Source organism: Amborella trichopoda, chromosome 12 (assembly GCF_054954075.1).
Source record: "Amborella trichopoda isolate Santa Cruz 75 chromosome 12, AtrichopodaSantaCruz75HAP2 v2.0, whole genome shotgun sequence".
Lineage (NCBI taxonomy): Eukaryota > Viridiplantae > Streptophyta > Magnoliopsida > Amborellales > Amborellaceae > Amborella > Amborella trichopoda.
The window spans coordinates 45,181,282-45,207,461 of record NC_142347.1 but is presented as its reverse complement, the minus strand read 5'-3'; the positions used below and the strand labels follow the sequence as shown (position 1 = coordinate 45,207,461).

Here is a 26,180-nt window from a genome sequence, read left to right as displayed (position 1 = left end):
TGCGTATGAGCCCTGCTTAGATGTGAAAATGATAGAGGTGGGTAATTTAGTTATAAATGTGGAAGAGAATGGGGGTCTCGATCGTGTCATACGGCTGGAAAGACTCGAGGGGGAGGAATTTTACTGACTTCTTGATATATTGCCCATGTGGTACAATCTAACACAGTAATGTAGATGCTCCAGGAGTAAGAAAGAATGTCAAGCTATTGTCAGCTTTGTTGAATAGAGTGATGGGGCAAGTAGGAACTGAAAATGGAGTTCAAATTATCATTGTTAATGGAGGGAACTGCAATAGTGCACTGAGGAAGCTAACATGGACCAGAAAACATTTAGTATGAACCGTTACGCAGCCCACTACACTGACCTCATGTTAAAGGATATTGGCATACTCAGCAACTTGAAGTACCCCTATGGAGATGGGAATGACAAAAAATGTTCATATACAACTTATGCCATGCCCTTCATTTGATGTGGCAGAGCACCAACGGTAAGGACTAGGGAGTTGATACGGCCCAACATCACACATTTTGCAAGCTCGTCAACCACGGATTCCGTTTTTAGGCTGCTGTACATGCTCAAGAAAATGGTTGCCTTACACCAATAGGTGTTTCCCTATCTCAAAAACCCAACCCATCAGCATAGTTTAAGGCATCTTAGTAAAATGATATTCTTGGAGCCAGTAGATAGTGTGGCCAAAGCACCTTATAATTATGATGTTGAAGCTAGCATATATTTATGGAAAAATATATATAGAGACCATTTACTTTTTGTACGAGGAGGTCACAATCACTCTTGTCAGTTGGATTTCAAATTGGATGGTTGTAAAAGTGTCATTGAAAAGAACCATAGTTTGAAAAAAAAAAAATCTCGGATTTTATGACTAACTCAAACTATCCAATTTGACATCTAATGAGTAGGAGTGACTTTAACCTCCTTACAATAAAGATAAATGATCCCATTGTATACAATCCCTATATTTATAGAAAGTTGCTATCTGATTATGCTATAAAGGACTTCAAAGAGAAAATAACATTGTCTATGCAAATTGCCCATTTTTTACTCAAAGGTGGGGATCATCAATCACAGATAGAAGATGCATGTAAATGGTCCGTAGACATAAAGCTTTAACCCTTTAATATTTGACTATTGTTTTCTCTTTTATTTTTGACTGATGTTGATGCAGGAAAGTAACCATGGTTGATTCTCTTAACATTGTTTTGTCTAGACTTCTTCATGGAATATACCATTAGCAACAATCAATTAATCTTGAGGTCTTGACACAAAATACACCGATTGGAGATGCTCAATTAAACTTGTTCTATAACAAGGAATGAGCGAAATTGTCGTACATTTAATAAATCGTTATTGTGATATATGCAATAGCAGTTTAGATGCCAATTATATTATTTTGCAAATGGGTTGGTTCAAACATCCAATATCCGACACCACCTCCTAAAAACTCATATGTAAATTCAATCACAAACCCAATGTCCAGCCAGCTCATTTATATTTTCTCAAGCAGGAGATGAGGGGTCCAAAGTCCAAACGTTGGGTGTTCATATCTATTTCCTACTTAAAAACCATATTTGGGGTGTCCGGACACCGCGTATCTAAAACTTGAGATAAAAAAGATTTAAGAAGGGACTTATTTGTAAATTTACTTTCATATGTTAATCAAAAAAATAAGAGCCTATAATTTATTCCCACGAGGTAACACTACGAAGGCCCAACAGAAAAGGCCAAAAATAAGAAACAGATAAACATAGAAACGGAAAGGCATGAAATGGGACTATGGAGGCCCTACAGAAAAGGCCAAAAATAAGAAACAGATAAACATAGAAATGGGAAGACATGAAATGGGATTGTATACCACGACACCATTCATTTTTAATACAATGAGATCATTCACCTTTAACTAACTAATTTAAAATTTGACATCGCACAATTCAAGAAATCTTATTTTGAATTCTGTGCCTGATCAATGGCGCACCATAGCCACCTGATATCACATCTAATGATCAATATCTGCCAAAATATAAATAGTATGAGATAGAAGTGAGATAAATAGTTGGAATTAATGAAAAGTATTAAACATTTACATCTCTTTTTAGGTGTTTCCTCTCCATTAGTTATAACCTTACTACCAAAGCATAGCCCGGAAACTACAGACAACTAAGGTTCAGTGAACTTAGCTAGCTTAGCTATGAACTCGATACCCTAGTCAGCAAGTCTTCATTTAAAACTCAATTTTTTTCAAAAAACTCTTTGATTTTTTGAAATCTGTTAAGAACTCCAAGTTTTTTAAAAAATCTTAAAAGAAATGTATTTTTAATGGAACCGACATAAATCCAAATTTTATCTTTTTTCAAAAGAACTTAAACTACCTTATAACTTTATCTCTGCATTGATTTAATATCTTTGAATTTTGATTTAAAGATAAACACATTAAAAAAAGACTAAATTAAGAATCTTGATTTAACAAAAAAAATAAAAATTCACCAATATTTTCCCGTAAAAAAAAGTACAATGTTTTCTCCGAAGACAATCCATCAAAGTTCAAAACAACCATGTATCTTAAAATAATAGTTATAGTTAAAAGGAGTAACCCAGTGAAAAATCTTTTTTTATCTAAACACAGTGTCAGTATAAAGAACAAGTGAGAGATTAAGTGAACTAAAGATTTAGGCAGCTAGGAATTCAGGATGAGATTTGAATACTTAGATTTGCCTAAACATTTTGTTTCCTGCTTTCTACATAAGTTTGATTGATTTCACTTTTTCAATATTTTTTATTCAATTAATGTACACAACATAGCAATTTGAATTGACCACTATTTTACATTTTTGGGTTGTTGTGTTTTAGTTAATTGAAATCTTTTATTGAGGGTTCTTTTTTGCTTTTTTCTTCGAACCACAATCCTGTAACCTGGGTTATTGTTTTTGTTGTTTGCTAATGTCGTTCTGTGTTTAATATTGTTGCTATTGTTTTATTGTATGCTTTCAATAAATTATCATATGTCTTATGTCATGACAACAAAGTAAGCATTGTTGTTGTATTTATTGAAAGTTAAAGACAAAAATTTGTCAAGTATGACTCGAATGATATAAAAGTAAGGACATAAAATTATAGTTCAAGGGCAATCATTTCATGCAACCGTTGTATAGTAATATGATGCAACAACCTTAAAAAAATCATCTTCTAGTAATTTGTTTTATTCAAAATTTGAAATATATACTCTTTTCATTCTAATGAACAATCACAAAAAAAAGAAAAAATTACAATCATGTCATGCAATTGTTGTATAGTAATAAGATGCAACAACCTTAAAAAAACCATCTTATGGCAATTTGTTTTATTCAAAATTTGAAATATACTCTGTTCATTCTAATGAACAATCACAAAAGAAGAAAAAATTGAAAACCCAACCTAAAAAATATTTTTTTAGCCCAATTAACATAGGCCGTTCATTTTGGTGAGATGCTTAGATCTAGGCCTTAAAAGGATTTTTTTCATTTCCGATTTTTTTGGATGACTTTGTTAGATGAACAATGTTAAAAAAGAAAAAAAAGAGTTTGAGTTTATAAATGCTACGATCTTGAAACTCGCAAAATGAATGGTCTAGATTCGTTTTTGGAGGGCACTCATTTTGACCATATCTAAAGTTCAAATTGAACTTTTTTTTTTGGGATTGATTATTGAAATGAAGAAAGTGTGTGCAAAATTCGGGGTCATAAAAATACCACAAGGTTTTCTAGAAGTCTCGTTTCATTATAATATAATACAACCGTTACATTGGATCATTGTTCTATAGTTCAATAGTTTTGATATATCGATACAATAACCACAACTCATAATCTTATATTTTGATATCTTTATATATCCATTCTTTTCACTCCATTTTTTGAGTCGCATCCATAATTAGCAAGTCAGGGAATAATAATATATCGGTCAAGTAAAATATCGGCAATAAATCAATTTTATTTAAAAAAATCAGAGGAAAATATTGGGCAAAAAATACAAATATATTATAGAATAAAGTAAGTTATAGAATCATTAACAAAAAATAAAGTAAGTTATAGAATCATTAATATTTCGGGTTTGGCTCAAAAAATGGAGTGAAAAAATCAAATACGTAACGATCAGACAATATAAGATTATGATTTGCAGCTATTGTACATATACATTAAAACCATCGAACAACAATTTTATGACCATACCTAGTGTCATTAGAGTTCTACATGATAGTTTTTCATCTAAACTTTTAATAAATTCAATAACAATGCTTAATTTCTCGTCACAACACAAAATATATCATAGATTTATTTGGAACATAACAAATGAAACAACAATAATACTAAGCACAAGAACTACATTAGTAAACAACAAAAACTGTAAACCAAGGTATATGATTATTGTTTAAATGAAAAATGAAAAAACCCTTAGTATAAGATTATAATTAACTAAAATAAAACACAAAGACCCAAATATGTAAAATAATAGTCCACATAAAATGGTATGATTTATACTCCAATGAAAGGAACGTTGCTCAAGCAAATTCAAATCTTACATCAATTCCTAGCTGCCTAAATCTTTAGTATCATTAAATCTCTCTTTGCTTTTTATAAGGACGCTCAAGGTTTAAAGAGCGAAAAAAAAAAAGAATTTTCATTAGGCTATTCTTCTTCTAACACCTATTATTTTCAGATGTACGATTGTTTTGATATCTTACTTTTTTGAGGAATATATTGTTTTAATTTTTTGGTACACGTTTTTTTAAAGGAACGTATCGGTAAAATTATAGATGAAAGGTTTCGTTAAATCAAGTATTAATATGTCAATTTTTAAATCAAAATTCGATTATATTAAGTTAATGAAGAAAATAAGTAATAGAAAATAGGCTTTTTGAAACTTTTGCTTTTTAAAAGAAAGAATATAGATTTATATCGGTTCCATCAAAAACCCGTGAACTTTTTAAAATATTTTGAAAAACTCAAAGTTCTTAACAGATTTCAAAAATCGGAAATTTTTTGAAAAAATCATGTTTTGAACAAAGATTTGCTACTCACATCTGAAATATTCACAATTATCTAACTTAATCTAATTTTTGGTGATTTGCATTTTTGCCTCCATTTTTTTTGGAGCAAATCCGATTTATTACAAGTATTTTGGTAATGCTGATACATTGTTCTTTGCCAACTTGCTAATATCAAAGCTATCTCACCTGGAAGATGAACGCACTTTGACATGAAAATATGAAACTTTTACTTATTGGAACATGTTAGATGCTGAAGATGGCAGTTTATATGTTGGAATGGAGTAAAGCTGCTGAAAGGAAACCCAAATACTTAGGAGGGGAAGCAAATTCCCGTACGGAAAATTCACCCATGGAGACAGGTGATTGAGTACTTCCAATTTCTAGTTATTGCAAAATATATCCCAAGTTTTTTATTTATAACATCACATACCAATTGAAATCATGTCACCAACAAAATGGGAATGTTAAAGTGAAGCACGAAAAAAGAAAAACCGACATTCATGGATAATAGACTTTCACAATGACAAAAAGGAAAACCCATGAAAATACAACTCCCTCCCTCCCTCTCACACAAATGCATGGTCATGACCACCATAGGTGTTTCAAATGTCTCTTGATTTTTTCAAAACCAAAAGTCGAAATCTAAATAGCCGATGACCAAGGAACCATGTGCCATGGGGGTCCAATCAAACCAATGATGAACTAATTTCATGGAGATAAACTCAAGTCGATAGAAGTAACCATTATTAATTCACATAAAGGACGGGGGGAGGATGAAACACCCTTGTAGAGAAACTCAAGTCCAAAGAGGGGGCAGAGAAACTCAAGTCGATAGAGGGGTAAATATTGAGGGTGGCAACAGGCCGGGCCTGGGCCCTGGGCCAGGCCAGCATCAGCCCTGGCCCGGCCCTTACCCCCAAATGACAGACCTAAGCCCGGCCATGGCCCTATTAGCACCGGGCAAAAGAAAATAAGGAAAAATAAGAGAAAAAACAAGAAAAAGGGAGGGCAGGGCCAGGCCGCCTGGTCCATTGCCAACAGGCAGGAGGACACAACGAGAGAGAGACACACACACACCCATGTAGAGAACTAATTTCATGGAGAGAAACTCAATTCGATGAAGGTCATCATACTATTATTAATTCACATAATAAAGGATGGGTTTTTTTTTTTTTTTGGGGGGGGGGGGGGGGTTGGTTGACACACCCTTGTAGAGAAACTCAAGGTCGACATAGGTAGACACACTATTATTAATTCAGAGGGGAGACAGAGAGAGAGCCATGAACTAATTTGAACTATCACAACATAATCAATCAAGGAAAACACTACTTGAAATTGACTTCCAATTGGTTTCCCTTTGACATTGGATTTTATTAAAAACTATGATCAAACAAGAATAGTGTTTAATATTCAATACATATGTATGGGTGTTACCTATGATTGGACTCGGCATCTGTAATAACCTTTCTAGGCTTGTTTTTCTTCTGCTGATACTTGGCGTATGAATACCACACTCCACCAGAAGTGTTGATGACCAAACCAGTGACATTCAGAGCGTGGACTTCAACTCCTCCGAGCAAAACGAAACCAAGGGTCTAGAGAGAGAGGGGGGGGAGAGAGAGAGAGAGAGAGCATCAGCAGACATGTTTAGGTCTTATTGATGCAATTTGAATCGAGAGTTCAGCACGACAGTGAAAATTAATTAATGGTGAATGGGAAGTATATGGGCATAAAACAATGTGGCGGTTGGGATCACAACTTTCCCATCACTATGTTGGATGGTGATGGAGTGTGCGGGTCCCAAACATGCCTTCAATTTAATTCCACAACCCACTCTCCCTCAATCACCCTCCCCATGGATAGGACAGCAATAAACCTAATTACCATAGTGTCATTACTAGATAGATCAAGAGAAAAAAAATCTCATTATTATAGATCATAGCACACTTATTCATGGTTTTCAATGCTGAGATGAATGCTTACTGTTGACCCGACACCCTTGAGAACCCCAACAATAGTTGTTGTCAGAGCAGAGTTGACAATCGTACACCAAAACATAGTGAAGTTCAGAACGATTCCCATCACCATTGAAAGAATAAGAATCACAGTAAATGACAAAGAATTGGCCTGTAAAAGGAAGAGTATCTGGTTAGGATCCAAAGCCTAAGAAAACCCATTTGTAAATTATACACTAATGGTAGATCTAACCAATAAACCATAAACAGATCAATGCATGTTTTGTGTGTGTGTGTATGAGAGAGAGAGAGAGAAGGAAGGATAAGGCTTTGTTTGGATTTGTTGCAGCTTATTTGCATAATGCTCTCAATCGCCTTTTGAGTGACCTGCACAGTTGAGAGAAAAAGGGGTGTGATGTATGTAATGCAACTTATTCGCACCATTTTGCATGACAGGGGGCATAGAATTGTGTCACCCAAACCATCGTTGACTGCCAAAACAATCTTACACATTACATCCCATAAGCCATGCTAGTAATCGTTTCTAAACACAGCATCCCTTTAAAATTCTAAGTTTTTTTCTAAGCCCCCTTTAAAATTCCAAGTTCTTTTCTAAGCCCCCTTTACCACCTATATCCTAACACTACATGATCATTCTTACAGAATAATACTCCAACTCCATCTTAGAGAAAAATCTATATTAAAAAACAAAAATAATCAACACAATATGTATGGCTTCATAGTCAATATAACAATAGGTGTAAGTTCATAGTTAATTGAGCGCATAAACTATGCTCCCTAGTGAGGATACTGCACATCTCCTCTCTCGCTCACAATACCTATTTAGGAGAATTTTCTTAGTCTAAAAGTTTGGGAAACACATAAAATTACTCGATGATTATTTTTAAAAGAAGAATTTGAATTGTAAGTTTTGTGACACTTAGATCTAGCCCTTCAAAAATTGGACGGTCTTGAGGCATAAGTTTTTAATAATACATAAAGAATTTATTTCAGAAATTATTATTTTTTTGCCGAGATTATTCTATGGGTTGTAAAAATTATCCAAAAGTATCCATAGATGTGCTTTGCCTGTGGGAGGAAATGGATCCTCCCTTGGGAGAAGGAAATCTTTTCACTAGTCAATTTAGTAATAATATTCTAAGAGCACATATAAGCTTACTCCTGCGTGAGCAAACTGTGCACTTACTCCCTTGGGCAACAGAGCTACTTAAGAGAAAAATTTTAGACAGAAATTATTCACCTCAGAACCACCATATAAGCATTTGAAAAAGGGGAAAATTACATGAACCCCCTACCTTGAAGTTGCTACACACAGGAAACCCCACTATTTTTATCATTACACCTAATACCTTCTTGTTGTTTTGCTTCGCTTGATCAGGCCCGCCCACCCAACAAAAGAAAAAGGCCTTCCAGTTAAATATTCTAGACCATTTTGGAAAAAAATGCCCTCTCACATACAAACACTTATAAAATTTAACTCTAAAGCCCAAAGTAAATTCAGCACTCCAAGTGTCGAACCGACCTCAATTCATTTTACTCAACCGAAGTAGAGGCCAATTTGGCACTTGGGGTACAAAACCACTCTCGGAAAAAAATTTGGCAGTTCGGCACAAGGTTTTGGGTGCAATAACAAAAATAGTGAGAGTCCTATGTACAGAAACTCCAACATAGAACGTTTATGTAATTTTCCTTAAACAAAAGGCTTTTGAGTTTTTAAACACCCGAATCTATCTATCCAAAAATTAGATGGTCTTTGTTCAATCTTAGGACATTATTTTTCTCAAGCGCATATAGAGCACATATAATTCTTTTTCCTATATTGGTTGCCAAGAAGAAGAGGTCATATTCCCAAAAATTGGGGCCTAAATTTATTCCTCGATAGGATTTTACCTGAGGGAGTGAATACATATTATGTTCCCTCAGAAACATATAATCTTTTGGCATGTTCTAAAGGATCATTCAAAATTATACAAATAAAAGTCATCAACTAAGCAACATCACATGAATCGTCAACATTTCGCAAAAAAAAAAAAAAAACTAAGCAACATTACATGAAGATATATCTTAAAGTTCAAAAAGAAAAGTAAATAATTTCCAAAAGTTGGTAGCCTTTTATTGATCAGTAAAATTTTCATGCACCTGTCTTTTCACAACTTTTCCTTAGACTTTCATTACTTATCTGTCATCTGCTATACCCTTACTCATTTGACTCTATGAAGCGATATAATGGTAAAGCAATGAGTGGGCTCCTCCATCCCCAGGGCTATAAATGGATCAGGGTTCAGGTCAGATCATCTCTGACGGTCTTATCTGGAAGGGCCTACCTAGACCCGGAAAAGGTCTCTAATGGATCTGCCAGGCCAACCAAGACACCACTTAATCCACAACCCCTCTTTGTCCTTCCCAAAACTCTCTGTTCATCCTAATACCACTCTATCCTCCCCAAACGTACTTTGGCTACAATAATGGAGACAATGGTACCAGGAAGCCCTGTTCCACCCTTTACTCAGAGTTTTTCAAGGTATTTGCTATTTTTGGCTTTGAGTTTTTCATATATTTGGACTTCGTTAAGTAGAAAGAGATGACGCTACCTTGATGACCTTTTCTTTCCTCTCTCGAATCGAACCGTGATGGCTTTTTCCAAGCTCCTTCCTATTGAATTCTTTTTCTCTTAGTTGCTCTTGATTTGAAGGGTCTTTTAGAACTTTGATGACCTTCTCCACAAAGAACAGAATCATTCTACAACCATAGGCCCTTATTTCTCTGCTAAAATTGATGATGCCTAAGAACAACAGGATCACAACCTAAACCATATTTCCCATTTTCCAACCCAAAGCCAAAAGAAGTAAAACCTGTGTTGAGAAAAAAACAGAGAACCCATCACCCATTTGTTGTGGAGACAAGAAAAACACTTTTCCCAACCTCATCTGTCTCTCAATAAACCAAGAATCCTCTCACAATATACTAAAAATGATTCCACAGAAGCAATTTCATAGGGTAATATATAATAATATGGAGGAGATGGTGCCAGGGGATTACAAAATCTTCTAAAAATATGTATTTTTATATTGGGAGGTATGAAATTATGTGGTCACCTCATCTCAAAACAAAAAAAGGTATAAAATTATGTGAAATTTATATTACTAAACTAATGAAGAGCATTCTGACATGGCGTGTGACCCTGGACCCGTACCCAACCCGCCAGATCCATCTTCACAGTCCAGGCCCACACCAGGGTTGATTCAATCTGACCTGTTTGACAGCCCCATCTATCCCTGCACAACCTCCACAGAAGACGAAGATCACCCAATCTAATTTGCATGTAAGGGAAATAAAGCATGAATTTGAAATCACCATCTAACTCCATTCTGCACATAAACCTCTGTGCAGCTGCAGCAGCAGCAGCTACAACTATTAGTACTACTAATATGCTAGGCATTGGCAAAATGGTGTCAAATACTAGAAGAGTTGGTCGTATACATTTGAGAAACAAGCTTTGTAAATGGAAGATCGAGAAATGGTTGCTCATATCATTTATCCAAGAAGGCAACCATGAAATTCCCTCTGTGCAGCAGCAGCTGCTACTACTACTACAGCTGCTGCTGCTGGTACTACTAGCTGCTGTTGCTGCTGCTCCTCCTGCTCCTGCTCCTGCTCCTACTCCTGCTAGAATAATAATAATAAGAGTAATGATCCTATGAGACCCTCCCACACCCATGTGTGTAAGGACCCCAAAGGATCACCATTAAATTTGGCACAGATCTCTAAAAAAATCAAGTCCCACACCCATATGATAACTTTTCTAGAGATCTGCTGCTGCTACTACTACCGCTACTACTACTGCTACTACTATAGCTACTAGCCTACTACTATTGCTACTAGCCTACTACTATACTAGTACTATTACGGCTGCTGCTACTACTAGTACTACTACTACAAGATCCCTATTTCTGTAAACTTAGCTCCCTCTAAGATCCCCTACAAGAACCGCAGGATTGAGTTCCTAAGGTGGGACGGCGGTCCCGTAACTATGATCTTAGGTCCATCCCATGTTCCCTCCTTCAAAAAAAGAAAGAACGCCAAACCACCAAAAATAAAAATAAAAAAAAGAATGTTAATAGGTTCCCTAGTCCCAAACTATTCGGTATTTATCCCGACAGTGGAGCATCCTCCTACAAAGAACCCTAATTTCATATTAGTTGCAGTCTCGTAATAGGAATCTTTGGTGATTCACAAAAAAAAAAAACCCAAAGTTCACAATGTTTCTCATCAAAATATGTTAATTTTCCTCGTCAAAATTGGACCATGGTGCAAAATTATGGCTGCACTCCAACGCAGTTCTAAATTTAACAGATGTTATAGCAGGGTTAATAGGAATCCAGTACATGCTCTCAACTGGGAGGGAGCCTATATTTTGTGTAATTGGGGCTAGTTCTCCCTAGGACATATCATAGTTGTTGGAAACGCCTAGGAACCCGAATCATTTTAGGAACTGGAATTGTGGAATCGAGACCAGATCGAAGATTCTTGCCTTAGGAATCGTTATCCATACAAGCAATCGCTAGGAACGAGATTCTTAGTTTTTGATAATCGTGTTTCGACTGAATACATCCAAGTTTCATCCACGTATAGAATCAAGATTCCGTCCTCTTTGGAATCGAGATTCCCATCCCCTTGGAATCAACACTCTATGAGTCAAGATTCCTTAATATACAGGATCGAGTTTCCAACATCTATAGAATCGAGTTTCTGACATATGTGGAACAGAGATATGCTGATATTTCGAATCGTGATTCTAACATGTTTGGAATCAAGTTTCTGAAATATATGGATCAGAGATCCATGCCAGTTTGAGATCGAGATTTAAGATAATATGGATTATGGAATGCATTTGACGACCCCTACCAAGAATCGAGATTTCTTTTTTATGGAGAAGGAAGCGACAAGTACATCTTGAGCCTCATCAACTTTAGAACCTATATTGGATGTTTCTTATTAGAAGGTTTCCCAAATTTTAAAGTGATTGTGTTGACTATTGAACTTATGGTCATTATATACAAAAGACAAGTATTTCTAAATTGTGATTTTGACTTCATTATTATAAAGACAAAATAGGATTATGTCTATGCCATGGTTTTACTTTTAATTGTATGTGATGTATTTACCAGTTATATTTTAAATTTAAAGTGAAAGTGATCCAGTGACACCCCTGCAACCACTAGAAGCATTCAAAGGAAGATTTCTACTCCAATTGACGTGGAATCAAGATTTATCCTTGCTAGAATCCAAATTCGATATATTTGATAACGTCTACCCACAATTAATGGGTTCAAGTTTCTAAAGAAGTGTTCGATCGAGATTCTAAAATTAAGGAATTGAGTTTTCTTGGTTCCTATAAATGGTTTCTAAAGATGTGTTGAATCAAGATTTTGAAATTAAGGAATCGAGTGTACTTGGTTTCAAAAAATGGTATCTAAAGATGTGTCACATCGAGATTCCAAAATAAAGGAATCGAGTTTCCTTGGTTTCGAAAAACGGTTTTCGTAGAGATTCCTTAATGGAAACGCGGAATCAAGTTTCGGAACCGGAAGTGCGAGGTCGTAGAGAGATTCCGGTAACTATGGGACGAATAAAAAGTGCAAAAAACTCAAACCATTATTACTTAAAACAAAACTAGGTGAACCAGTTATCCAGTGGAATCCACTTTGGCACATTGAGATTGGTTCTCAATCCTACAGTTTTAGGCTCTTATCAGTGCAATTCCATGTATCTAAAATATATAAGATCATTCCCCATACGAATAATATCTCAGTATTACATTACTTGGAAAGGAAAGGTGAGAGACCTTGAAACACAACTGCAAACAAATCAAAGATGCAAAACATGATAGCCACTTAATTCACTCAAGGCGCTAGTTTGATAGCCTCATCAAATTGAAACCTATCAAATTTTAAAAAAAAGTAAGAAAAGGATATTTTTTATTTTACTCTCCCATGGTATACCATTTAAAAAATGAAAGCAACACTTTCCATACAATAACCAAAGTTTCATGTGCATAATCAAGGCAAACAAAGTTTGACCTACTGACCTTATCAAGTAATGAATACAAAGAATGAGGAAATTCCCCTGTAACTATTATTAGGAACAGCAGAAATGGAAGTGACAGGATTCCATTATAGAACATGAGCTCAACTGATGAAAGTCCATCTTCTGCACCAGATTTCTCGACCAAAACCAGATACATGGTCTACAGAAAATTAATCAAGATTAACATAGGAAAGAGACAGACAAATGACACTGACAAGGCCCAAAGACAGCATAAAAACTTATTTCTAACATCAAAAATAAATTATTCTAACCATTTGAAAGAATAAAGAACATGCCAAACCTGGAAGAAAACAGAAGTCAGAGCCATGCTGTATCCAAAAAGGTCAATAGAAAAATCTCCTATTGCTGCAACAATAACTCCAATACCTGTTAATATAACCGAAAGCGACACCTGTATGAAACAAGGGTAAAGTATCAACCATCACGTCCTTCTCAATAAGACTCAAAATAACCACAATAAACAATTAAGATTGAGGAGCAGATGGCATAATGCATCTATTTGTACCTATGGAGATAAACATACCTACAAAGATCCAAGAGATTATTTCCTCCAACAAAAAAAAAAGAAGTCCTAGAGATTCATAAGTTTATCATACCACACCATAGCATCATGAATACTTTACTCCCATGGGTGCAGAACAAGTCTACCTATTTAGTTTAATTGTGCATCATCATCATTTTAGCCTTTTCCCAATTAATTGGGATCGGCTAAATGAATCCCGGTTCTCCATTTTGCTCTATTAAAAGTCATATCCTCAATGAGGCCATAAGTCTCCATATCTTTTCAAACTACTTCCAACCACATCCTTTTGGGCTTACCCCTTGAAATTTTCAATCCTTCCACTTGAACTAACTCGTACCTCCTAACAGGTGTTGTACTTGGCAGGAATCACACATGGCCAACCCACCTAAGTCTACTCTCTTTCATTGTATCGCCTATTGGTGCCACCCCTAATTTCTCTCGAATAGACTCATTTCAAATACTATCCCTTCTTGTATTGCCACTCATCCATCTCAACATCCTCATCTCCGCTACACTCATTCTATGGGTATATTGTTTTTTGTTCGCCCAACATTCTACCCCATAGAGCAAAGCTGGTCGGACCACTGTCCTATAGAACTTGCCCTTCAGCCTCATTGGTATGCAGCGATCACATAAAATTCCAATTGCACATCTTCACTTCGCCCACCCAATTCCAATTCTGTATACAACATCTTCCACAATCTCATCATTTTCCTGAATTATCGACCCAATATATCGAAGGTGCGGTCTTTTTGTACTTCCTGGCCGTCAATTTTGACTTCTTCCTCGTTTCTACTCCTATTATTACTAAAATTGCACTCTATATACTCTGTCTTAGTCCGACTAATTTTAAAACCTTTGGATTCTAGAGCATCCGTCCAAAGTTCTAACTTAGTGTTGACGTCGTTTCGGGTCTCATCAATCAAAACTATGTCATCTACGAACGACATCTACCACGGTACCTCATCTTGTAGGTGCCTAGTTAAGTCGTCTATAACTAAGACAAAGAGGTACGGGCTCAATGTTGACCCTTGATGTAGACCTATTGTCACTGAAAAACTCACTCGTCTCGCCAATAGTTGTTCATACACTAGTTAGCGTTCCATCGTACATATCTCTCACCACGTCGATGTAGTGTTTAGATACATTTCTTTTCCAACACCCGCCAAATCAAATCTCGAGATACTCTATCATAAGCTTTCTCTAGATCAATAAAGACCATGTAGAGGTCTTTTTCCTTCGCCCTAAACTTCTCAATCAATTGCCTACATAGAAAAATAGCCTTGTTGACCTTCCTAGCATAAAACCAAATTGATTTTCAGATACACTCATTTCATACCTTAGTGGTTGCTCAATGACTCTCTTCCAAAGCTTCATAGTATGGCTCATAAGCTTGATCCCTCGATAGTTTGCACAATTCTATGTCTCTTTTGTTCTTGTAAACAGGTATCACATTACTTTTCTTTCATTCGTCTGGCATTTTCTTTATTCATTCATCTATTAATTTGCACATATTTCTACAAAAGTTGTTATAATTTATCATAGAAAACATTTCATATATCGTCACCATGACTATTAATACCATTCATACAAGCAAATGATGATAAAGGTTGAGAGGCTGACAATGTTAATGAAAGTTTTGGATAAGCACAAGAACCAATCACAGCATTTTCTTGAGAAAACAACACTCTACCAAATGACCGTACCAATGCACATGGATGCATGCACACCATCATCATGACACCCACAAATGCTCCACTACATAAATCGATAGAACTATAGAAAAATGAGACATAAATCCAAGGGAGACACTCACATCTCTCGACCATTTAGGGTAAATGCTTCAGGTGTTCTCAAAACTGTAAAGGGGGATAAATAAAATAAAAAAGAAAGATAAGAATTTGATAAAATGAGATATTCTTTTGTTAAAAATCGATATTGCTCATATACTTGCAAGTGTCCATATTCAATCACTAACCATTGGGGAAAATATCATGAAGACATGCATAGATGCCTTCTGACAAGCACAACACTATAGTACACACTAAAGTAGTGCCATACGTAACTAGCCCATGTTCAAAACTCTTCGCCAAAAAAAAAAAAAAAATCCAAAAATGAACTTATTATTTGAACATATGCTGACCATAGAATTGTAGATGTAGGAGAATCTAGGTTCTAAAGAAATATGAAACCTTCACTAAGAAAAATAAGACTTGGACCACTAATTGCTTGGTGGTGGAGAATTTTTTGCTTTCAACAGACATGGCTAAGTAACAAGGTCACCCTGAGTTGTCTTTACCCAAAGTAGATAGTTATTCACACCAATGTCATCAAATCCGAGATGTGGACTCGAAGGTTTAGGGGGATCTACACCACGAGACTTGATCAGATCCCTATGCAAGTGTATCTCCAGACAATAATTTTTAAAAATTATAAAAAATATAAGAGTATACATAATAACATAAATATGTAATTTATGTGGTAGCAGACATTTTAATTTAATATTTCTCTCTAGTACAACAGCTCTCAAGTCAATGACAGCCTAATAAAGACTAACATATTACGTTGTCTCTATTCTCTAATAGTCTAATGCAATTAACAGGTAAAATTAATTAATCCATCCATTCATTGAATTACATAAAACATATGCCAAGTGACCAACCAAGTACTAAGGAAATATAGTAGCAACTAGCAACCAACGTTTTGTTACATTGTAGGCTGTAGCATATAGCCAAAACCCAAGATGACAAATACCCATAACATAACATCCATTGACAAAAGTGCTCCACAAGTGCATAACCATCCAAAGACCAAAAGTTCATGACATATAAAATAAGATTTGATTGTCAACTCAAATCCAAAGAAAATTTGGTTTCTAGGTTTTAATCCCCTCACCCCTTGGAACCCTAGATTACTCGGTAAAGCTTCACCCAAAATGTCCTTCAAAACAATGCACACAACAAACTTGAATGGTTTCCCAAATAATCCCCAAATTGTATTGGATTCTTTGGATTCTATAAAAAAACTCTCAGGGAGTTCTAAGGGGGTATATAATCCCCTCAAAATCCTACCCCACACCCCCCCTTTTTTATTCATCCGAGGAAGCCAAACTGCTTTGCTTGTGGACATATTTCCACCCATGAGCAGCCAACAGGATATGTGGGAACTTAACACATATGCAATCAATGTGCCCATTATGTGCGCACATCAAGAAATCCTGCATATGAGGATGTATGAGGTGTGCCCATAGTGGATCCGATTTGATGTGCACACATAATGCATTATGTGGCCACGTTTAATAACAATGATCCAACTAACTAAATAAGCCAAAAAAAAATCGAACTTTAACCAAAAAAATTGGAAGCTTTATCCACTTCATCCTACTGAAGAACCTCTTTATATGCTATCATAACGTCATGTAAGGATCTATGGTCATTGATTCAGTTCAGTAAGGTTCAAATTTTTTCCAGTTACTACCATGAAAATATTGATTTGTTCAATCATGCAAAAAACACATTTCAAATTTTTGCCACTTGGAGAACGGGTTCTAGGCATAGGTGGCCAGGGCGTGGATGCCACAATGTGACATCTAGAGTCCACTCTCACCGGATCCCAACTTAACATTCAAAAAAGGGAAAAAAAAAATAGTCGCAGGTTGACATTGTCCCAGTCAACTCGACCAGCAAAATCTCCAAAGTGTTATTATGAAATCCTCATGCTTTTCAATTTTTAGTTAAATATACTGAAATTTTGTACCAAATCACATTGCAGGTTTGTGGTACTATGTGTTTCCTTGTGTCGATTTGGTCTCGAGTTCAAAAGAACAACATCATGGTTCTTTTTTCCTTTGCAAAATAGGTTTAGTTAATTCTGAAAATTAAGAGTAAATATGGCATAAGAATGGGCCAATTCATGATGACTTATACAAGATAAAATACTCAAAAGAGATTCAATGAAAGAAACAATTTCTCAATCCTTACTTTTCAGAGAGACACAGAGTAATATAAATTTACAAAAACAGAATATCAATTATTTCACTTAAAAAATTATGAGGGCCAGAGGCCTCCATGTTTTAGTTTTATATACTTGAGAAAGATTAGAAACAATAACCATTTATCAGGAGTGAGAAGCCAAACACTAGAAATGGCATATCAGGAAATCAATGGTAAAGTTCTAAGAGTAACATGCAACTCCAACTTATCGAATTAGAAAGATAAAAGGAAAAAGAAATTCAATAGATGTGTTTCATCAAATCTAATATAATCAGCCAAGATACTTCTTAGAAAATGAAAATAAGTAGCCATGACTCATATATACCTGGGTTGCTGGTCGCCCCTTTCCTGAAAAAAACCCAGCCACTAAGACCGCAAGTGGTGTGAGTCTTTTCAAGGCTATGTACATTGGAATATTGACCCCTTTCAAGCTTGCTAGAGCAAATGCCACATTTGCATTGTAGAACAGTGAAATAGGGAGAAGTTTCTTTGCAGTCCTTAAGTTTACATCTTTGGCTTGTATGAATCCAAATACTCGCCCAAAATGTATAAGTAAGGTTGTACCAAATTGCTGAAGAATTTTCCATGATGAAATTTAATGTTACAAATACAAACGTATACAAAGGAAAACATAAAAAAATAAATCATAAAAACATAGTCACATCTCAAAATATATTTTCTTTAAATGCACCTGCAGGGTAAGAAGCGTCATTGAGTAAGTATACTCCATAAGAACTGCCTTGTTGATAAACACCATAGCCATAGAAGCAACGCCATAGGAGAGTGCAGCAATCAAACTAAAATCCACAATGGCAAAATGTCATCAATAGGTCAAACTACACCATGAATTTGAAGCCAGTACATATCACTTTTTTTTTTTTTTTTTTTTTGTAGATAACATGTAAAGTTTGTGGGGGAGAGGATGCATGTGTTTTGAAAAGAAACTATTTCAATAAATACACCACAATTAGATTTTTGGAGGTAAAAAAATAAAAAATAAAAAAAGCTATCATATGTAATAATTTCCTCATCCAATGCTCTCATTATATTCTTCATGAAAAAACTTAAGAAGCTTAAAATGTTACATTATTTAACATTTTAGGCCCCTAAAATACCATGAAAGAGTAAAGGTATTATTGGGATCAAAATTGACATTATTCCTTTTTCTCATTAAATCTCTTTGGGCAAGGCTACAATAAAATTTAGGAATTGGCAATACAGTAATGAAGTCTTATACGAAATTAATAAATTGAATAGGATAACATTTCGTCTTCACAAGGGTAGATTGCAACAATGGTCCGCCCTGCCCCATTTTGGGGACCTTAGGGGCACATTTCAGCCCAAATTTGGCCCCAGCATTCTCTTTGACCCAGCAAGAAGCCCATGACAAAAGTCAAAACAAGTCCCCAAAAATCGTCTTTTTAAACTCAGTACGTCAAGTCATCCATCTCATCATGGTGCCAGGATCTAACCCTTTAAGAACTAAAATCTTTTTTTTTTTTATTCGTTCATGTGGCAATGATAAAGCAATTTACAAAATTAGGGTCAAAGAAATTCCCCTAGGGCTTCAATCTAGCACCATTTATTATTTCTCAAAATAGGCAACCCATGTTCACTACATTTTCTATAAATATTTACTCAAAATAATAGGTTCAAGATTCATGAGGGCATGGCTCTTGATAAAGCAGAATGGCGGAACAAGATTGTGTAGCCGACCCCAAATAGTTGGGATAAAACTCGGATGATGATCGTGATTTCCTCAAAAAAAAAAATATTGACTAAATTTTCTATCTCCTCAAAAGAAACCATTTTCTATGGTTCTTTCCAAAAAAAAATCGCAATCATGCCTATGGCTCCCAAGAGAGTGTGTGTGAGGGGGAAGACACTGTAACAGTCCGCCCTTAAGTGGATGAAATATTTTCCCTAAATTTAATAGGTACATTTTAGAATAAATCTGATGCACACCCTTCCGATTAATAATATAGAATAGATTAAAATAATATCAAAATAGAACAGTAAATTTGAATAGTAACTGTTCATTGTCATAATTTTCTTCTTAAAGGAGAATAGGTAATGTGAGGTAATGCAAGTAACATAAAAGTAAACAAAACAAGGTGTTAGGAAATCACATGACCCCAGCCGACCCCAGTTATACCTCTGAAGTTATTCATTACCAAGATTGCCTCTCCCTATAATGAAAATTATGAACTATAGGAACCGATGACAATCAATAATTTATTTCGATAGTTTCTTTATATAAACCCAAGATCTTTCCCATTAGAAAAGATTTATAATCCTCGTCGAGCATGACAAACATAGAAGCATCTTCATTGACTATCCAAAGAAAAAGGCATTCCAACTAATGTCTAGTGGCCTCTGGCCAGTATTGTAACACCTTATTTATATTAGGAAAATCAAGGTTTTGAACATTGATATCTGTAAAATCATGCAAACATGACTCACGTACCAAATAAAAACAAGGGAAGAATGTCCATTTTAGAAAAAACAGTGACATGGTTTGAACTCCAAGTGGAAGTCTACCCACAACATAACAAAGCAAAACTATGTATCATATTTTCACATTGCCCTTTTGTTTAAACAACCCTTCAAGTCCTACATACTTGGGATGCAACTGGAGCTTCTGCAAATTCCAATCCTGAAGTCTCCATATGTTGGCAAGGACCACCACACCTAGGCACTCATTTTGTGACAAAAAAATCCTTTTTCTATCATTATCATTTAGGAAAACGCCTAGTCGTGCAAACAAAACTTGAGCACCTAAACTACATTCCACCTAATTTTTTTTCTCACCTTCCTAACCACAACCCTCCTCCATCATTCCCTCTTAAACGAATCTGGATGGTGACGATAACCATTATGTCTTATCTGAATGTTACAAATGATAAGCACTATTTAGAATGGTGTATATATCAGGTCCATTTTATGAATAATGGAAATAGAACTTAAGGCTGGTCAGCTGAGTCATGAAACACAAAAATATATTAGGGCATTGAGAAACCTCAAAAAAGGATTCGCTTCAACTTCAGGTTTTTCCATGCTAAGCTTACAAAGTGTTGCAGGACTGGTTCAAGCCCTTGTATTCTTATGAGCTCTTGCAAGTGCCAAACCTGGTAAAATCATAAAAAAGAAAACCATCTTCAAAGGCAGCTCCCTCAACAAAATAGGATCAAACTCTTAAAAGAAAAGGAGCAAACAAACTCTTAGCTGAATGTAAGGAATGCTGGAAATGCTAAGCAATGAAACATCACTGACAAAATACGAACAGTCAGAAAAGGAAGAAGGTAAGATAAAAGGCTGCCTGATAACTATGGATGCATAGTTGAGCATGTAACAAAACCGGACATTGGTCACATCTCCATGCTAAACGGAAGTCATGTGAGAGCACCTGTACATTCGGCCAAAGGGGAAAAAATTAAACTAATCAAACCAAAATCCATCAAAATGATATTCAAGATTTCAAACTAATCAGGGCCTCAGCAATCAAAGGAAGTAATATATGGGCGATAGGAACGCAAATTCCAAATAGAACTTGAAGTGAGAGAGAACAAATGTAGTGAGGTCATTATGCACATAGAGTGAGAGAGAGACTTGTACTGAGGTCCTTTGGTAAATATTATGTCACACAAGGACTACATCCCCACACATTGCAAATTTTCATAAAAATTAATACAATGGGTAGGGTCCCTGCACAAACCCCTGCTAGTGTAGTGAAAATTTAAATTGTATCATTTGTATATGAAAATGATCCAACAGAAGGATAAAATAAAAGCTATGCTGACTTGTTGATGTAATTCTTCCAGAAATATAACAACGTGAGGCAACAAATTAATCCCATACGTACACCAGTTTAATAAGAAGCCCATTGCTAAGAAGCATCTGATAAAAACTGTATAGTGTCATGAACTTTTAATTTGGGTTTTTCATGATAATCAATATGTACCTATATATGTCACAGGAAGCATCTTCAGGGTGACAAGAGAATAAAATCAATGAAATTAAGACAATAGCATATATAATACCACTTTCATGCCATTTCAAAATCAGCAACTCGAATATTGAAACTACAAGTTTTCAGCAACTTAATAAGAGGTGCAATATATAATTATATACAATTAAAATCTTTAATTGTTGAGATCTCATGATCAGTCCAGGACAGTAAGGAGCTAAATCATAATATGCAGAAAAAAACGCAGTTATTTACGAATTCAATAGCATAATCACAGCAGCATGAGTATATCGCCCAAAAAAATGAGACAGCTTTTCTCACTTGATTCCTTATCATCCTTAACTAAACTCAATCAAAATTTCAATTAGAAATATAAATGAAGAAGGACATTCATGACTATAGCTTCGAATTTCCAATTACAGTTGTTTAAACATGAGAAAATACAGTATAGTAGCATCATTCTATCAATGAACAATTACTACGCCATAAGAGATGAATAACTGCAAATAATAAGCTCACATACTTGAGTGATCGAGATCTTAACAATCAACTAAACACAGTATCAGGTACTCATTCAGATCTCTCCATAAAACAAAACAAAAAAACGCATTTCTAAGTCAATATACATTTGCATCTTCTCTCACTAGATTCATTCTCTTATTTTGACGAATCTCTCACTAGATTCATTCTCTCTCTACAATAAAACAAGAAATGCAGAAACTCACTCAAAAACATAATTACGATTCCAGTAATCCTAAGAAACGTTCTTTGAATAGCCTACGGATCTAACCTATAAAAGCCAAAAACCCTGGTAGAGAAAGAAAGACACAACGAAAAACTCAAAAGCCGATGTAGAGAGAGAAAATAATCCAAAATAAATCAATAGCGAAAGTAGAGAGAGAAAGCAAGCAAAGAGGCGATGTGCTTTACCTTAGACTGCGGAAATTTTACAGTTAAAAATACGAGGCTCCAGTCTTTCACGGAGATTAAAATGCTAGGAGATTGCTGGTTTTCGAGAACGTATACTCGATTAAAAACCCTAGAAATAGTCTTCTACGAGAGATTAAAATATTCTTCATGCAACAAAGGTGGTGCCCTAAAAATTGAGAAGCCCGTCGTCTGGGTTCAGGGAACAGCTGGCTCGTGGCCTTTGACAAATGAAGCCAAAGGGCCATCCCAATCAGATAGAGAGAGAGAGACGCTGTGCGTCTGTTATGTGTGAAGCGGGAAAAATAGCGGGTTTCCTTTAACGGTGGAGATGGTCCTTTTGGGCTGTTTCGTTTAATCGCGTCCGTTCAAGATTATCCATCAAATTTTGTTTCGGCAGCTAAAGCACTAACTAGTGAGAGAAAATGCAAAATAATGTTTCATTTTATGGGATTGTATAGTATGAGGCGCTTTATCGTTCGTACAGGGAGATCGTAATTGGTACTACCGTTATATGTCAAATTGCTTTCGTACAAGGAGATCGTACTTGATACTAACGTTATATGTCAAATTGAATGGCACTGAGTTGTGATATATATAATTGGGTAATTCCAATGGGGATGATGAGCCTCAATCTATTTTTGAAATAGTAGTGGTTTTTTAATGTATTAGGTGGAAACGAAACGTTAGATTTTAGATGGGGTACAAGTGGTGCTACCACCACTATTTCAACCCGATTATAAATCACACACTCACAACTACAAGATTTAAAATATAATAGATAATAATAATTGTAACATCATTTCATTAAAACCTCCTTGTATTAGAGTAAACGGTCTCTTCATATACTTTTTCTCGTTTTATTATTAAAGGGATTATATATTTTAAGCCCATTTACTTTTGATACAAATAAGTCATAATCATTTTCAACTATTGGATATAAAATCCGATATATTAACGTGTATCACAATATTAGAAAAAAATTATTTTAGACTTTGTACCTAATCAATGATGCATCCTCAACTACTCATTTCACATCCAAAAGTCGATAATGATTATAACATTCTTATATTAAAACTAAATTGTCTCATTGTATACATTTTTAAATTAAAAATGGATTATATACTATGAAATCATTTATTTTATTACAAGGATGCCGCAACTACTCATATCCATTAGTTGTCAAATTAAATGGCTTGAGAATATATCACTTTTTTTTTAACTTTAGTCACTGACATACTTGTTGGTGGTATAAGACCAATGGGCTAGATACGTAATATTTAAAATAAAATCCATTACATTAAAACTCAAGGGTTTAAATGTATCACGACCCCACCCTCTGACTTCTACCCTGCCCGCTGGAGGGAAACATAATGCGGAGTCGCGACCAAATGTAACGAATGCCACTCAAGTGGGAGTGCACTCAACACTTTTAGAAAGATGAAATCAAAGCAAACTACGGAAGAATACAAAAGCTCCAAACACGACTATACAAAACTGGTCAAATAAAAACCCAAAACATTTATATATGTAATTTTCAGAGTATTACAAAATATCCAAGGCACCAAAGGCCCCAACAACAAAATACAGAGTTTCAAACAAAACAATTGTATGGCCAACTGCCATCTACACCTACAGTCAAAATAAAGTTATTCACCAAGCGCGAGTCCTCAAACGCCAGCCACGGTCACCCAACAGTCCTTGCTCGACCCACGAGATATCACTCTATAAAAATGAAAGTCAAGAAATGAGGTAAAAAGCCCAGTAAGTGAATCAAGAGACCATATCTCCTGCCTATTAGAATTATCTTATAATAATTAAGATGTCATGTAATCATGTGCCCAAGTCATATCTATCAGTGTATCATAGATGATTCATAATGAAACCATAGCCGATGAGATATCACGACATTTAAATAAGCAAATCTTAACAAATTAGTATAACTATCTACTAACTCACTTCTTAGTTCACCTACTGTCGAAGTAGATGTCTCAATCATTGGGCCAAGCTAATCATATTATTTAAGACTTCTACCATCACTCGAGAGGGAAGACAATGACACTGGATGACTAATTCAATAATGTCTTCATACGCACACGCACAGTCCCCAACGCACTTTGGGGTTTTTGATAAGCTCGTGGCCTTGTAAGACACGATCCTCCCCTCATGCTCCTCTAGCGATGGGGCGTTACACTACTAACTAAATACAAAGTGCTCATACAAATTTGGGGGGCACGACCCTCCCAAACTTTCACATTCACTTCCTGACTGTCGTCTTATAATGGGGAGTCAAGAAAAGATCGCAGATGCCGACACCATCATTCATACAGTAGATGCCTTACCCAACTGGCCGCTGCCAGTACCATTATTCAAACAGTAGGTGCTTATCCACATATCATACAGTTACAGTTGACCACACAAGTCTTACCACATAGCACATCTAAAAAATATGTATACATGTGTCAACATAACATGTATCATAGCATGTACACTTATCACAACAGAACATGCTTCATTACATGTTTTCATTTCATAACAGAGCATACTCCTATTTCATAATGGAATAAGCCTTATATTACACTCTTATCATATCACCCCACACTAGCAACGGATGACCCATAACATAGTGTTTCATATCACATATGTGGCATAACTAATTTCAATCATACCCATTCACACTTTCATCAACATTCACTAGTTCGTAAGCATGTTTTACTTTAATCATGCACATTTGCTTACCCTTAACCGAGCAGGAACTCAAGTGTAATAGTCTCACAAAAATATACTTAACTTCTGATCTGTAGGGAGTTTCGGCATGGTTTCAAAATCATTTTTGAAATAATCTCACTCATTTTCATTTAAAAGTAATTTGAGCATATTTAAATACGATTTGGTCAGTGAACAGTCTAACATAAGACAAGTAACAGTTCTGGAAATTCCTTGCATTCACACTAATGACATATTCATATAAAAATAGGCATAATTTCCAAATCACAATGAATTTTGGCTTGGTTCCGAAATTATTTTCAAAGTAGTCTCACCCATATTTCATTTAAAAGTAGTTTGAGTACATTTGGACATGCTTTGGTCAATGAACAGTCAAACACAAAACGGGTAATAGCTCTGAAAATTCACTACATTCACAACAGTGACCTATTCATATAAAAGGGGCGCATAATTTCCAAACCAATTGAATTTCGATATGGTTCCATAACTATTTTCAAATTAGATTTCCCATCTTTTCATTTAAAAGTGGTTTGAGCACATTTGGATTTTATTTGGTCAGTGAACAGCTAACACAAGACAAGTAACAGTTTTGGAAATTCCTTGCATTCACAACAACGACCCATTCGTAGAAAAATCAGCATAATTTCCAAACCACGGAGAATTTCAGCATGGTTCAAAATAATTTTCGAAGTAGACTCACTCATATTTCATTTTAAAAGTAGATTGAGTACATTTGGATATGATTTGGTCAGTGAACATTTTAACATAAAATAGGTAATAGTTCTGGAAATTTCCTGCACTCACAAATAGTGACCTATTCATAAAAGAAAGGGGCTTAATTTTCAAACCACATATAAGTTCGACACGATTCAAAACCATTTCCCAAATAGACTCATCTATATTTTATTTAGAAGTAGTTTGAGTA

General features: G+C 35.3%; 1 protein-coding gene across 14 annotated transcripts; it reads right to left on the bottom strand.

Annotated features, from left to right (window-relative positions):
• Positions 1 to 1,848: 1,848 nt before the first annotated feature.
• On the bottom strand, positions 1,849 to 23,013 carry UTR7 (UDP-N-acetylglucosamine (UAA) transporter family). Of its 14 annotated transcripts, XM_088853959.1 has the most exons (12): positions 22,532 to 22,756; positions 21,497 to 21,595; positions 20,954 to 21,040; positions 20,654 to 20,762; positions 20,446 to 20,520; positions 18,326 to 18,431; positions 17,960 to 18,205; positions 13,400 to 13,510; positions 13,100 to 13,258; positions 7,019 to 7,162; positions 6,470 to 6,630; positions 1,849 to 2,025 (listed from the first exon to the last, which is right to left on the bottom strand). In XM_088853959.1, exons 5-12 carry the CDS (start codon positions 20,508 to 20,510, stop codon positions 2,019 to 2,021), a joined length of 999 nt encoding a protein of 332 aa, XP_088710085.1. In that variant the 5' UTR covers positions 20,511 to 20,520; positions 20,654 to 20,762; positions 20,954 to 21,040; positions 21,497 to 21,595; positions 22,532 to 22,756; the 3' UTR covers positions 1,849 to 2,018. The 14 variants fall into 14 exon arrangements, 12 of the variants coding, with proteins under 12 accessions (XP_088710085.1, XP_088710083.1, XP_088710084.1 ...); XR_016046007.1 differs by lacking the exon at positions 21,497 to 21,595 and having other exon boundaries at positions 7,019 to 7,377; positions 22,532 to 23,013; XM_088853957.1 differs by lacking the exon at positions 21,497 to 21,595 and having other exon boundaries at positions 22,532 to 23,013.
• Positions 23,014 to 26,180: the final 3,167 nt, after the last annotated feature.